Source organism: Tachysurus vachellii, chromosome 20 (assembly GCF_030014155.1).
Source record: "Tachysurus vachellii isolate PV-2020 chromosome 20, HZAU_Pvac_v1, whole genome shotgun sequence".
Classification (NCBI taxonomy): Eukaryota; Metazoa; Chordata; class Actinopteri; order Siluriformes; family Bagridae; genus Tachysurus; species Tachysurus vachellii.
The window spans coordinates 1079582-1095000 of record NC_083479.1 but is presented as its reverse complement, the minus strand read 5'-3'; the positions used below and the strand labels follow the sequence as shown (position 1 = coordinate 1095000).

Below are 15419 nucleotides of genomic sequence, written 5' to 3'. Positions count from 1 at the left end.
TTAATAGGACATACACCAAGTGATCCATGTATAGATAATAACAATAGCATATTCGCAATAACAAACCTAAGGAGTAAAGTGTATCATGTTGTGTTTTCTTCAGAAGCTGACTGCTCGTGTCTGTCAATAAAAACAGCACGAATCACAGAATACATCTTAAATCCTTATTTCTTTTATTTATAAGCAGCATTTATAAGCAGTCTCAGTAGTATCCTGAGTTATTCAGAGATTCATCAGATTATTGAAGATTGATTTGTTTACTGATTTGTTCTGAGCTACTATACGGTTTTCCAGGATCGTGCAGTGTTGCTTACTTGCGTCTTCGTTTTTTATATTTCCCACATCGTACTCAGTCAAAGCCAGTTTCTGCTTTAAAGCTGGAATTATACACACAAAGTATAACATAATTACTTTTAATGATATGTACTTTATGAAGTATTTATTTTTTGCTTTTGGAGTTTTTACCTTCATTCTCAGCCCTGATTTGCTCAATCTGGTCTTTATTCTGCTGCATGTGAACTTTCAGCTCAGCCATGGAGTCTCTCAGCTGTCTCAGCTCCTTACACACATCCTCTTTGCAGTATTCGTCATGTTCGGTCAATGTTGTCAGTTTCACTTCACCCTGATCACCAGGGATAGCTGCGGCCTGATGCAAGGACACGAGAAGAACCGCCACGATGACCGTAGACATCATTGCTGTTGAGATTCTGCGACACAATTCGACGGCATCTCCGACATTGTATAAACATGTTTGTTAAAAATTAACTCAATAACCAGTTCCCAGCATGCTTTGCAGTAGCTTGTTGTTTGTCTAGACGAAAAAACACTGCATCATCTTAATAATACACTTTTAATGGAATTACAATGCAAACGTAACAACAATAAATGAAATAAAACATCATAACGGTATAAAAAACTGAAGGCTGGGAGGAATCATGATGTCATGGTGTAACTTTGGATGAGTATCTCTGTGGTAGTTTTATCAATAAACATCTAGACAGAGTCTGTGAAGCCCCATGAGATGCAGGTCCATGTCCAGGTCTAGGTTAAGGTCCAAGGGCTAAATTATAGAACACGATGCACAGGTTAAATCAAGTTCAAATCCCTACCAGTGAGTGTACAGATTGATCTGAGTCAGTTTCACTCTATGTCTCCATGGTGTTCAGACTGTTGTGACATTCATTCTGTCACATTCTTAATGTATCCTTTGTCCATCACTACTGAGGAGGACGTCAAGGAGGCTAGGGTCGAGGCAGATATCCATGTCACTCGCATCAGATTGAATCAAGAACTGATCCTGGTTTAAATCAAGCAACAAAGACATTCCTTTACTCAATAAACCACCTGCACGGAGTGTTTTCATCAGTCCTTTCCTGAGGAGAACAATCTATCTTCTAGGCATCTCAGATAGAAGACTCCCTTCTCATTCGACATCAAGTACTACTGTAGGAATACTGTGTGATTCTGAACGGCATCCAGGATGAGGATGAAGGTCACATAACTTCTGAAAATGCTTCAGAGGTGACATGACATCAAGTCTCCTGTTTCACCTGGATTCCCAAACCACAGTGCTGACCCACCATCAACCAGATCTTTCTCTACCATTCATCATTCGAGGTGAACATCTTCTACTGTATACTTTACAGGCTCTGAATCAGACTCCCTGCAACCTCACACCAACCAACACAAAGTCCCAGTGCCTATTGTGTTCAGTTCTCTAAAGCTTCTGTTATCTGACACCTTTTACAGGTCTTAACACTCCCCATCAGTCCTTGGCGGATATGTTCATGACTGTTTCTTCACTTTGTTTTCCCCAAAGACATCATTTCCAACAATACATCTCAGTTCACATCACAAGTCTTCAGAGCATTCAAAGAACATACAGTATGGGCATCACATCAACATCAGCAACACGTCTTGGACTTTTTTCTTTGTTGGGGTCACAGAAACACTTCTGTTCCATAAAGGCGTCACTGGGGGAATGAGGAAGGGCTTCTTTTTCCAGCAGGTCATTCAGGACTAAATCAGGAGTAACCTAGAGCTTGGAATTTTCTGGACTTGCCTCACAACCTCAACCAGACGTTTTGAACAGCTTTATATCTTTAATATCACTACACCAGTCGTTGTAAACATATTCTAGATTTTTCTAGATTTTTTCCTTCTACAGCAAATTTCTTTTACTTCCTCATTATTATTTTATTTTACTTTCCAGTATCGACTCTTGTTATTCGGCCCTATCTTTATTTTAGAACACAAACAGCCGTAAACTCCTTTCACTGCATGTGGCACTGTGTGTGATCGCGTATGTGACAAATGAAAATTCAAACTTGAATTGACCTGAGTGATGATTTGCTTTCTCAAGATTTTGTGCACAAGCCTGACATCTTGTGATTAGAAATCAGGAGACTGCTGTGAATTTCCAAGGCTGCAGGTTAGAAATGTCACCATGCTTTCTTTCTTACACTGTATTTTGTGTATCCTTATCAAGTGTTTATTAAGTGTATGCTTTGATTGTCTCTCATTTTTTTTTTTAATTTTCTTGCCTGTTCTAGTCTTTGTTGTTTGTACGTTGTATGAATGACAGACAGACTGCACCTTTCCAACTGCACTGATACTGTGTGTGTGTGTGTGTGTGTGTGTGTGTACAGTATAAGAACATAAAACTATAATAATATATATATAATAAAATTATTATATAATCATAATATATAACATAAAAAGTTGAATAATATGAAACAGTCCACCAGGTGGAGCAAAGAGTCATATTAAATGTGGTTTATACACAAATTATGGTAAAAAAAAATTCTTAACGTCTCTCTCTCTCTCTCTCTCTCTCTCTCTCGCTCTCTCTCTCGCACAATAATTAGAATACATTATAGCATGTTCGAATGATCACTATTAATAATAATGCTTTATATCAAGGTGTCTTTATCTAACATTAAGCTATCATTAACAACCTCACTCTCTCTCACTCACTCACTCATTTTCTACCGCTTATCCGAACTACCTCGGGTCACGGGGAGCCTGTCTCAGGCGTCATCGGGCATCAAGGCAGGATACACCCTGGATGGAGTGCCAACCCATCACAGGGCACACACACACACTCTCATTCACTCACGCAATCACACACTACGGACAATTTTCCAGAGATGCCAATCAACCTACCATGCATATCTTTGGACCGGGGGAGGAAACCGGAGTACCCGGAGGAAACCCCCGAGGCACAGGGAGAACATGCAAACTCCACACGCACAAGGTGGAGGCGGGAATCGAACCCCCAACCCTCGAGGTGTGAGGCGAATGTGCTAACCACTAAGCCACCGTGCCCCCCTCATTAACAAAATAGTGTACGATAAATAAATATTAAAATAATATAAATATATAACATTTATCGAAGGAGTCTCCAGTGTCAGGTTACTTTTTAGTCAGAGAGACAAAAGAGAAGCTGGTGAGGGAACGGCTAGTGAGAACAGAGCAGCGGTGACAACATGAACATGAACATGAACATGACATGCAACTAAAACTGGACAAACAGTACGGTGTGTGAAATTTAGCAGGAATAAAAAGGCTTCATCACACTAGGTGTTTGTTGATTATTTCACCCTGTCAGTGGGTCTAACTACTGTATATAAATTATATAAAGGAAATGAAAAAGAGTGTAAGAATGAAAGACAGATGTTTTGTTTTGTTTTTTTAAGTAAAGAGAAAGAGATGGACGTCCCTGAGCTTCGTTTGATTATCTGTTTCTGTGTGTTGTTGGTACTTTTCACACAACCCCTTACTACTCTCCCTCTCTTGTGCTCACTCTCTCCATCTCTCTCTCTCTCTCTTTGCGCTGCTTGTCTCTTTGCCTCTTCATGCCCTTTTTCACACACAGATACACATTCAGTGCTGGGGCAGAGGCTTCCTAATTTCAGCTGAAATAAGGGAATAAGGGAGGGCAAGCAAGAGGCAAGATAAAAAAAAAGCAGTGGAAGAGAGAAAGAGAAAGAGAGAGAGAGAGAGAGAGAGAGAGAGAGAGAGAGAGAGTGCGCAAGGCAGAGGATGCGGATCGATATCTCTTGCTGCTTCAGCATGTAAAGGAGTGAGCAGATCAAAACAAACCAGGAGAAGAAAGACGAGTAGGAGGAGAAGAGGAGGAACAGAGGACAGATTCAGTCTCTTTGAGCATGGATACTGCTTCTCTTGCTCCCTATGACCACAGCACTCATGAGACGAGCTCGTTCTTCCGCTCTCATCATGTGAGATCCCTGGTTCTCTCATTCTCTGGAATGGATGTTCAGATCTGTGGCACGAGGAAGACGATGTGTCTCTCCATGCTCAATGCAGGTATGTTCTAAAAAGACGTCAGATCTGAGCTGGTGCAAAGTTTCAGTCTTTGGCTGTCATATCGCATACAGTATACATCACGTGACGGTGTTAAAGCAGTGCAGCAAATTTAGATTCAGGAAGCAGAAAGAGCCCCAGGCTGGGTGGACTTTTTGTTGGAGTTTTGTTATTTCTAAGATTTTCTGAGACGACAGGGTTGACTTGACATGTACACGCATGACAACACACAGCAGTGCCCATGGGGACAGGGCTGCTTTATGCAGAGGTATTGGATGCAGGATGGGGTGGAGGAAGGGAAGGAAGAGGAAGGGATGAGGATGAGGAAGAGGATGAGGATGAGGAAGAGTGGTTGCTTGAGTTATTGCACAAAGTGAGTAAATGTGAAGAGGCTGTACTGTATAACGTCCCACTGCAGCTATGAGGTGTGATGTATGGCTCAAGAGCATCTCACACACACACACACCCCCCCTCCCTCCATCCCAACACCAGGTACCAGGTCTTTTATCCTTAAGGAAAAACTCCTGCTGTGAGTTATGCGTCAGTACATTTCTCAAGCATCAGTGAATTTTGCTGTGGTTCTCTGATTCCTTTCTCTTTTGTCAGGGTTTAATGAAGTCGTTAGCATTAATGCATAAATTATCCACCTGCTTAAGGTGAGCTAAATTAAGGAAAGGACAGAAGGCAGCCGGGCACAGTGCCAACACCAGACACACACACACACACACACACACACACACACTATTTACCTGTCATGCTTGTAAACACACTTATCAATCTGGATCACTATACTTGAGCTACAAAACTCATGACATTTAGTCACAGATTGTTTCACAACTTTCACTAGCCATGCATTTCTCTCATCAGTCACCTTTACAGGAACTTTGTGAAATCAACGGACCGAGTGATGTTCAGGTCATAGCTTCCAAAACAAGGTGGTAAAGTTGCAGTCAAAGCACACTTGTTTTATGAAGGAATATTACTCGAAAGTGTGTATGGGTCATTTCACACACTAGGTGTGTATTTGTTCATATAAACAGTGTATGTCCTGTTGGTCCTTAAGGTCCAAATTTATACCATAAAATTTTGTTTTTAATAAAGTAGATTAACAAAGACTTTTATTCACTACACTTGTTTACACTGTAATTGTTATTTGTATATTCATATGTGTGTCATATAGTATTCGTATAGTGTGGCTTGGCATATTTACCGAGTTCAGTATCGATTGATTTACAGTGATTTGATTTTCAAGCTATGGTGATTTTTTTTTATCCACAAAGCAAGCTCACTGATCAGTATTCATAGAGCTCCATGCATCAAAAGCCAAGCTGTTCATTCACACACCGGACAAATGTGTTTCCCGAAAACAAGCACACTCATCAGAATCACTTGGCACATTCACCTAGGCCAGTATAAACTGATACAGGCTCATCTGATTATTACGCTCAGGCGATTTTTCATTCTGCAAAGTGAGCTTGCTGATCAGTATTCACACAAATGCTTATCTGCAGTACCAAGCCAAGCTGTTCATTCGTGCGTAAGGGAACAAGGGCACAAAAGAAGTGCCCTTGTCACTTTATCTGCCCTTGAGCGAAACGTAGTTAGATGTCGACTCTCATTGTAACTTTGTCCTTTTCCCTCAGATGTTCCACCCCGGCCGAATGGCATGATTTGTGCTCTGGAGTCCTGCTGAGCCGGTTGTTGTGGTGATGGGAAGACGGGCGGCTGATCTGGCCACTCCCGTGCCAGTGTCTGAAGTGCCAGCTTTGGTCGGAGTTCGCGATTGGAGGACGGCCAACGGAGAGGCAGGACTTACCTGTTCTCACCAGTGTAACGTCGGGGTACAAACATCGCCAGCCATACAGAGCTGCCAAGAGAGCCGCCCTGTCCTCAGGTCAGAAAAGAGGATGACCATGCCGCCCAATGGGCACATCCTGGGACAAGTGGAGGGCAGAAAAGGACAAAAAAGGAGTGCTTTCTTTAAACACCGGAGCCTTGAGAATAAAGTAAAAAAGGGTGTGACCTTCCAAGGTGTGGGCGATGAGAATGATGATGATGATGCATGTAAAGGCAATAAAGCTGAAACGCACTGTGACACTCAGACAATCCAAACCAACTCACATCGGTCCAATGGACGTGTTAAAGGAAAGAAGGAATTCCGCCTCACCAACGGCAGTGTAGTCGACTCAGAGATGATGGGCGGGATCAGCAGTGACATGAGTGAAGGGGAATCATCGACTCTACGGCTCAAACCTACGGTGCACTCTGGGAAGAGGAAGGTTCCTCCGTGTTCGCCTCCTCACAGATTCCCACTGAGGATTTGCAGCAAATGTGGCGGGAGGCAGAATCCAGTGGCTGCGGTTCTTTTTACCAGCACCAGGGACACCAATTCGCCCTGTTCTGCTGGCTCAGAGAGTCTAAGGTCTAGCCCCGCAGCTCCTCCGGTCTCAGGAAAAGATACAGGAGCTTCACTTTCTTCTCCAAACACTGAAGCTAAGAAATACAGAGTTATGCAAATGAACAGAGGGCCTGTGGTGACGTGGCCTCTTTCTAACCCAAATAGCAACCAGCTATTATCCTCCACACAGGAGGAAGAAGCGTTAAAACTTTCAAAACATCAACCAAGCTGGAGATACGCTGGCCTTGGCCTTCCAAACACACACAGGGACACTCCGTTTAGTCACACGTCAGCTACATATACAGACACAGTTGCCAGGAGTGCAATTCAGGAGACAGGCATGCACACACACTCAGACCTCTGCTCTCATAAGCCACCATCACCGTCACACACACTCATGCTCCCGGAACCAAGACCCTCCTCGCTCACTCCATACTCACAACAAAATTCTAGCCTTAAAACAGACTCCCTGAAAGACACAGACGCCACACCAAAGATAAAATCATACACACACAGCAATACCCTGACACACACCTCACACATTGCTCTGTCAAATCATGCGAACATCCATCCAAAGGCTTTAACATCTGACCATTCCCCTGTAATCACTAAGAATCAAAGCTTAGGACGGAGCGCTAAACCTTTCAGCACTTCAAACCCTAGCAGAGACGCCCAAGTCTCAAATGGTTTAGAGACTGTGCAAAACACACACTCGAGGCCTTCAAGCTGCTTGCATGCAAATCTAAGTTCTAAACCTCAAAGCACATCGCAAATCCATTCCAGCATGCATTCTAAACCGACCACAAACGGCACCAAATATCAATCTACGCAAACACACTCTCTGACCACTGACACATCCTCAGCGATATCGCTTTGCACAGCCTTGTACTCCAAACCTTCCTTACCACTTCACTGCTCTCTTCCACATCCAGATGCCAAACCATGTTGCATATTAAAGAACCAACAAGTGAACTCTTCACACACTTCAGACATGAATGTCCATACCAGCACCTCACTTAAACCATGTCCTGCCACAACACTGAGTCGTTTAACCAAGTCCAACACAGTTAGAATCACTCAAGCGGTTATGGAAATGCATTCATACGGTACCCGCGAGCCTAAAACAGACACACAAAGTCGAGTTCTTGCACAATCAGAGGCTCATGTTAAGTCTGTGCCAGAGAAACCGGAGGACAAAGTTTGTAAATCATCAGCAACAACTCTGGGCTCTGTTAAATCTCCTTGTAAGTTAGCAACCAAGACTGTGACAGCTACAAAAATAGGTTGTGAATTTGTCGCGGAGACAGAAGGTGGGAGCCACTTGCAAGCTAAATGTGAACTCCTTTCAACTTCAAAATCACAAACAGTAACACACCAGCAAGCTACAGCGCAGCCTCCTGCCAGTCCTGCATCCCACAGAACACCTCATGAACCCAACCCCTTGGGTTCACTCTCATGCCAACTTCCAACAAATTTTCATCCACACCCTCTGCATCCAGCAATTAAATTATTAATCGAGGTTGGTGAAAACAAAAGGACAAATATAGATTCAAATTCGAATCAATTTCTACTTTCTTCCTCTATGCCTTCAGACCAGATCCAGAACACACCACTACATCAAGAGTTAGAGACTGCATCACAGACAAACATTGTTTTACCTGTTCGTGGACCTGTTACGAATGGTGACTATGCCCTCACACACTACCACCCTCCCTCTTTGGTTCTGCTGTCACGCAGTTCCCCCACGAGCAGCAGGAATCCAGACCTTCAGAAGAGGCTGGAGAGGGTAGAGGCCAGTCTGCAGGCCAAACAGGAGCGAGTCACGACCCTGCTCAACATCATCCAAGACCTGGAGATGAGCCACGCACTCAGCAAAGGGTGAGAGAAAAAGATTTATATGGAGTCCGAGTGAAAGAGTAAAGGTGATTGAGCACAGTATTAAGAATTGCTAGTCGAGTCATTTTTTCTGCAATGTAGTGCTCTATATGATAAAGTTCAGCATTTTTAACTGTCTCCTGAGAGCAATTATGAAAAAGATTCAAAGTCTGAAAAACGCAGCGTTCTTTGATTCATTTTTCTCCGGTCCATTTCCTGTTGCTCGTCTCTGCAGACGCAGATGTTTCAGAACTGGCCAGGATTTAAGTGATTGCTCCACCTGCCAGGAGACGGCGTGCATCATTTACAGGTGAGTGAGAGCTCAAAAGCTGACACAGTTTCCCTGAGGGCAAGCGTTTGGCACTCGGCCCTGCGAGTCCACATAAATTTATGATACAACAGTAAAATACGCTCGCCCACTCTGCTCTTTATACCATCAGGGGTCCTGTGCTGTGCTTTTTACAAAGCATCCAGCATTTCGAGTAGTTTGAAAAGCGAGTTATTATGCAACCTGATGTTGTTATTCAATTCCTGGTGATGCCATCTGTTAAGCATATGTTGCTGGAAAAATATACAAGATCTTACCATGTGTAGAACAGAAAATGTGAATAGGATTTAGGAAATGTCACTTTTTAAGCCATTGATGAGAATTATTGTAATGAGTCTGTCTGTGTTTTGCCCTGTTTCTGTCTGCTGGTCTGCCTTGCTGTTAATTGTTTGCTCCGCCCACTCATTTGTTACCATGGACACTAATTGCACTCCATCCCTCCCTCAGGTGTGTTGTCTTAGTCACTGATTGTCTCTGCTTGGTGATTGGTTCCTGTTTGTTATATCTACTCTGTTTGTTCACGTCCCTGGTGTTGGTCGTTGTGGTATGTTTATGAACGTTCTGTCGCGGTGGGGCAAAGACGAGTGAGGATCCAAATGCAGTTCGAACTTTTATTAATCCAAAACAAGAAACGGGCAAACAGACCGGCAGGCAAAACAGGGCAGAACACTGAGCAAACAGGAAACAGGAACATCGACATAAACATACCACAACAAGCAGAGACAATCAGTGACTAAGACAACACACCTGGGGGAGGGATGGAGTGCAATTTTCCAAATTAGTGTCCATGGTAACAAATGAGTGGGCGGAGCAAACAATTAACAGCAAGGCAGACCAGCAGACAGAAACAGGGCAAAACACAGACAGACTCATTACAATTATAATCATGTTTAGCGTCTACCCAGCAAGCTGAAGATGCGGCAAAGTTAAATCTTGTAAACAAGCTATGGGTAGTATGGCTTCTGACGAAAGGGGATTTAGTTGTAGTTGTCTGTTGCTCAGTAACTAGCTCTGGGTTAGCAGCTAACATAACGCTATCTCTTACTGTTAGCACACAGTTTATAAAGAAACTGACCATGCTGGAAGATGTGTTAACTGCATACTGACTAGTCACTGACTAGTACTGATCTGACTCTCAGGTGACAAAGGAAGGTTCTCGGTTATAGAATTCTGAGTTTTGCAATTCAGCTACCTTCTGGGTTTGGCAGAGTGGAATTTAGCCTCTGCTTTCTTTTCTACCCAAAAAGATCAGTGCATCTCTGTCCACCTCTCCCACCTCATCTTTATTCTCTGCTCAAACAGATCTGGTTCCAAAGCTTCAAATTTCAGGCTAGTACCACCACCTACACCATCATGCTATACAACCCGTAGATCAATAACTATCTGAGCTGTCTCTGCCATAGATCAGATCAGCTGTGTCATATGGTTACTTGCATTCTGACACTTTTAGTCGAATGTTTACTCTAATCATTAATCACCACATATCCCATGTCCCTGTGTGAATGAAACATCATTCTCTCTATTCTCTTTCCCTCTGTCAGTGTGGAATATGACTTCCGACAGCAGGAGCGGCGCTTCAGGGATGTCTTGGAGCCTCTGGACTCCCCAGTGAGAGAGATCTGGGAGGGGGTTAACATGGACATGCTCTCCTTTTTCACATTGCTAAAACAGAACCACGCACCATCTCAGACCAGCAATCACTTTGAGCCAGGAAGCAAGTGTAAATTGAAGAAAAAGAAACTCTGCAGGAAGATTTTAAGCTGGCTACCTCGAAAAGTCCATAGGAAGTAGATCGGACCTGTCATGGTTCTTCACCTTTATTTTTAAATTTGATTAAACAGACTCCATTCTGCTGTGAGACAGATTAATAGATGCATCGTATTCCATCTACCAGACTTCCATAAGTCTGGTAGATCCAGAAAAATGAAAAGACCATGAGATTTGTGAACAGGAACTGCTGAAGTAAAACTGTACAAAGTGACGAGATCTTCCACGCCAACTCCATTCTAATCCTTTACTACTGTACCTACATCAAGTAGTGACATGATGCTTCTGAAGACCATTCATGCTTGTTTATTAACTTAAAAAGTAGATAAATATTAATAGAACAGTTTCTTTGGGATTGGTTTCAGGGTGGACTGGGATCAGATACGGAGACCAGATGTGGCCTAGTGACCCTGTGATCCTGTTGTTTACCACATCTTACTTCAGAACTTAAGAACAATAAACCAGAGATTCGAAAGACTCAAAAATACACACGGGTTATTTTTGGGTCTTGTTTTTGCCAAGTGCTAGTATCAGGCAAGTACATTAACACCATTATAAACAGCATAGAGCTTCTGACTATCAAAATACATGTGCCTTTATACAGGTACACATGTAGGGCTTGTGGCTTGTGTTTAGCTCTGTTCTGTGAATTCTGAATTTGCACATACAAAACCCTGAATGGATATTACTGATTTAAAATCCTTTTAAAATAAATATTACAATTGTATGTGTGGCTCAGGTGGAAAAGATTGCCATTTGGGTCAGGTTGTAGTCAAGCCTACTTTCATAGAACTCACCTTTCTCACCTAAATAGCTCTTCTGCCTTAATGCCATAAAAAACTTTTATTTTTGCCAAATATTTAGCTAAAAAAGGTTTTTCAGGTCTATCAGCACTGCTACAGCTCCAAGTTGTTGTTTTTTTAAATACTCACTTTCTGACCCATGTGTCATACGTAATAATGTTACGTACTGGTAGATAAAATGCCTAATGCTAACACATTTAATCCCACCGCTAGCTAAAAGTGTTTAGTTACTTGGCTAGCAATTGTTAACTTTTCCATTGTATTATCTCTACCATTTGACTGACAAGACCTAGTCGTCCGAGTATTTAGCCTGGACACAATCTTAAATGCTATCAGAAAGCTACATGTTCTGATAAACAGCATATGTATCTATCAAGGGTAAAAAATGGATTTTTAGAATAAATTATGATATGGTGAGTGTTTTTGTTATGAGTTCCTCCATAATGCTGTCTTGTTGAACCTCTTCTGTCTACTAAACCCAGCAGTAATAACATTCTCAAACCTCCACCGGGTTGTGTGCTCACACAACTGCCCCCAGTGGCCTCCCAAGGAAGCTGCAGGGTTCATATATGTATGTACATATATATATATATATATATATATATATATATATATATATATATATATATATATATATATATATATATATACTTTTTTTTTTTATTCAGACAATTAAGCAATGACTTTATACCTCAAACTTAAGTCTGTTTTTTTCCTTAACAGCAGTTCTGACAGAGATGCAGCTACAAATCCCAGGATTATATTAACACGCTAGCTCTAATGTGTGTACAGCAGATGATCCACATAACCAGATGAAAGGTCATGTGTAGTGATTCTCATGGTGAAATGGTCTGTAAGATAACATTTATTTATTGTTTATGGAAGGACTCTCCAGTGTCAGTGTTTTGTAATAGTCAGAGATAAAGCTGTTATAACTTTAAATAAAAAATTGAGGTAAAAACCAAATCAAAGAAATGAATAAACCTGGTGAGGGAATGACTGTTACATCTGTTACTGTAATAACAGTAACTAACATGTATCATGGACATTCCACAACAAAGCACAAATGAATGTAATTGAAAATGTAACACTCATAATTTGACCTCAGTGGCTTTCCACAGAGGGCAGCTTAGCAAATCTACATTACAGAGTTCCAGTCAGCCAATGATCGGGTGCTAATGGCTGGCCCTGTGTTCATGATGTCATCTTGTTGAGCCCTTCAGAATATTCCACATAACATGTCTGTGGTGTTCTGTGGTGGTTGAGTGAGAATCTGTGCAGTCCCCGGTGGCTAATCAGAGGAAGTGCAGGCTCAAAGACGCAGAACAATCCAAGGCCTTGTGAAGAGGATTCGGATGTCATGAAAAAAATAATAATTGCACTGAATTAATATTAATTTATCAATTCCGTATATCTATCTTTGCATCCCTCTCTGTCTCAGAGTCTCACACACACAAACACACACATGCCTATTCAAACCTGATGCACGCCCTAGTAACCTTCTGATGAATACGCTAGCACCAGGAGCACTGTGCTATTTTAGAACGGGTTCCATCTTAACTTAGCTCTCATAGAAAAAAGAGAAATGAAAAAGCAAACAGAGCGACTGTAATCTTGCAGGAGCTGGAAATGTCAAGAGCTTTGTTCAGTCACACAGCAGGCTTTATGATGAAGAACATACACAGCTCACAGCCTATAGGAGAGACAGACACAAGCTAATAACGACTGCGGGGGAAGGAAGAGTTAGCAGATCTGAGTGCTTCTCTTTAGATATCAATATGCGTGATTCTTTTTTTCCTTTTCTTTTCTTTTTAATTGCCCCGAACTCAAGTCTACAGTGCTGCTGAGCTTCTGTAATAAATGCGAAACGTTTTCCTGCCCGGTTTGTTGGTGTGTGTCAGAGTCAGCAGCAGATCAGTGGAGTGTGATACAATTAAAGGTTCAAGTGAGTGTGTGTGTATGTGTGTGTGTGTGTGTGTGTGTACATACACACACACACTCTCACATGCACACACACACACACACACACACATTATTGCATGTATAATGATGCTTTAGTTTAGTAACAGTTACTTACTTACAGAAAATAAATCACCACCATGTGACCAATCAGAATGCAGAATTCACCAAAGCTGTAGGATTGATTGATTGATTGAGTGATCAAAAAAGGCTATTTTCTTCAAGAAAGTTTCATGCAGTCTCATTCCAGTCATCCCAGAGGTCCCAGTGAGCCTGAACACACATTCTCTCTCTCTCTCTCTCTCTCTCTCTCTCTCTCTCTCTCTCTCTCTCTCTCTCTCTCTCTCTCTCTCTCTCTCTGTAACTGTCCCTCGGTCTCTGTGTCTGTAAATGGAATCACTTCTGTTTGTTTGGGAAGTTCTTTACTGACACAGTGTGTGGTATAGAGATGCCGTGTGCTCCCTCTGGGTGGAACAGAGTGGGCGGAGCAGGACATGACAACACACTCTGCTTCCCTAGATCTTTCCCAGGCAAGCGCACAGCTCCTGTCTCCACGGGGTGCCATCCTCACGAACACAGGCACAGGGGCTCAGAGCAACATCTGTGTGCCGAGAAGGAAAAAAACTGAGTTCACCATGACGAAAATGCAATGAGACAGAGCGCAGCACGCACACACACACACACACACATAAATACACACAAAACACATACTCAACAATACAAAAACATCCATATATATATATATATATATATATATATATATATATATATATATATATATATATATATATATATATATAAAACAACACACAACACATACTCAACAGCAGCACCTTTTGTAACAAGAAACATATTGAATCTGTCGTTTCTTAGTGGATTATGGAGTCATTTGTGGAGTGTAATTCCCAAAATGTGAGAAAATTGATCTTGAAAGAGGTGAAAAGGCGATGTGATGTATTGTGTGTCTTTCCTCTGGGTTGTGCTGACCTTCCGAAAGTGACCTCCATGCAAGATTGTTAAAGATTTTGGCACAACACACACACACACACACACACACACACACATATCTGCATCAGTATCATGCCGCAAGTCCTGAACTGCCCAGAGACATACAGAGCCATGCTGAAGGAGACACTCGGGTTCTCACAGCTCATTAGCTCGGATGAGAATGATGGACAGGGACAGGATCGCAGCTCCGGGACACGCTTGTAATCCGTGCTAATTGGCCCAGAAGTGTGACTGAGTGAGAGGAACTATACTGACAGGAAACGTCCTTCTGAACACTGACATATCTGCAACATGAAAATGTGAACGTGTGCAGACATACGGATCATCAATAATCGCTCATCTTCTAATTACTTAATAGACTCACCTGATGTATTAAATTTAAATTATACTAAAATATAATAATAATAATAATAATAATAATAAACAATACATAATAATAATAATAATAACAAAATAATAATAATAATAATAACAATAATAATAATATCATAATACTAATAATAACAATAATAATAAAATAATAATACTAATAATAAAAATAATAATAATAATAATAATAATAATAATAATGATAATGATAATAATAATAATGATAATAATAATAATAATAATAATAATAATAATAATAATAGCAGAGAGCAGTCTATGGGGTTCAAGCACCGTTCACAAACCGCAATGGAAATCATGGATTTAACTCCTCCCACTAGGGCTGGCCTGAACCATGCCCACATTTAATTGCAGATTTTAATGAATGTAAAGTGTAAATAATACAAATATAAAATACAAATTCAATTAAGGACATGAAGCATGAAATGTAGCTACATACTTTACTCACTTTAATTTAGTCACTTTACTTTACAATATTTACATTTTAAAATCTAAATGGAAAAAAGATCAAATAATAGGAAAGACAAAAATATAAATACAAACAATACTTTAAATTAATACTGTAATT

At 41.3% G+C, this 15419-nt stretch overlaps 2 protein-coding genes across 3 annotated transcripts in view; one reads left to right on the top strand and one right to left on the bottom strand.

Annotated features, from left to right (window-relative positions):
- LOC132862918 (cerebellin-1-like) overlaps positions 1 to 741 on the bottom strand; it is a 1433-nt gene extending 692 nt beyond the window's left edge. The window contains exons 1-3 of the mRNA XM_060895319.1: positions 466 to 741; positions 315 to 377; positions 67 to 120 (exon numbers count right to left, since the gene is read on the bottom strand). Coding sequence (XP_060751302.1) covers positions 67 to 120; positions 315 to 377; positions 466 to 694 — 346 coding nt within the window. The 5' untranslated portion in view covers positions 695 to 741. The remainder of the gene's footprint in view (positions 1 to 66; positions 121 to 314; positions 378 to 465) is intronic.
- Positions 742 to 2830: 2089 nt separating this feature from the next.
- Positions 2831 to 11726, top strand: LOC132862900 (mucin-6). 2 transcript variants are annotated; one of them, XM_060895295.1, is made up of 4 exons: positions 2831 to 4329; positions 5970 to 8602; positions 8835 to 8909; positions 10469 to 11726. In XM_060895295.1, exons 2-4 carry the CDS (start codon positions 6036 to 6038, stop codon positions 10716 to 10718), a joined length of 2892 nt encoding a protein of 963 aa, XP_060751278.1. In that variant the 5' UTR covers positions 2831 to 4329; positions 5970 to 6035; the 3' UTR covers positions 10719 to 11726. The 2 variants fall into 2 exon arrangements, with proteins under 2 accessions (XP_060751278.1, XP_060751279.1); XM_060895296.1 differs by lacking the exon at positions 10469 to 11726 and adding an exon at positions 10067 to 10225.
- The last annotated feature ends 3693 nt before the right edge of the window (positions 11727 to 15419 follow it).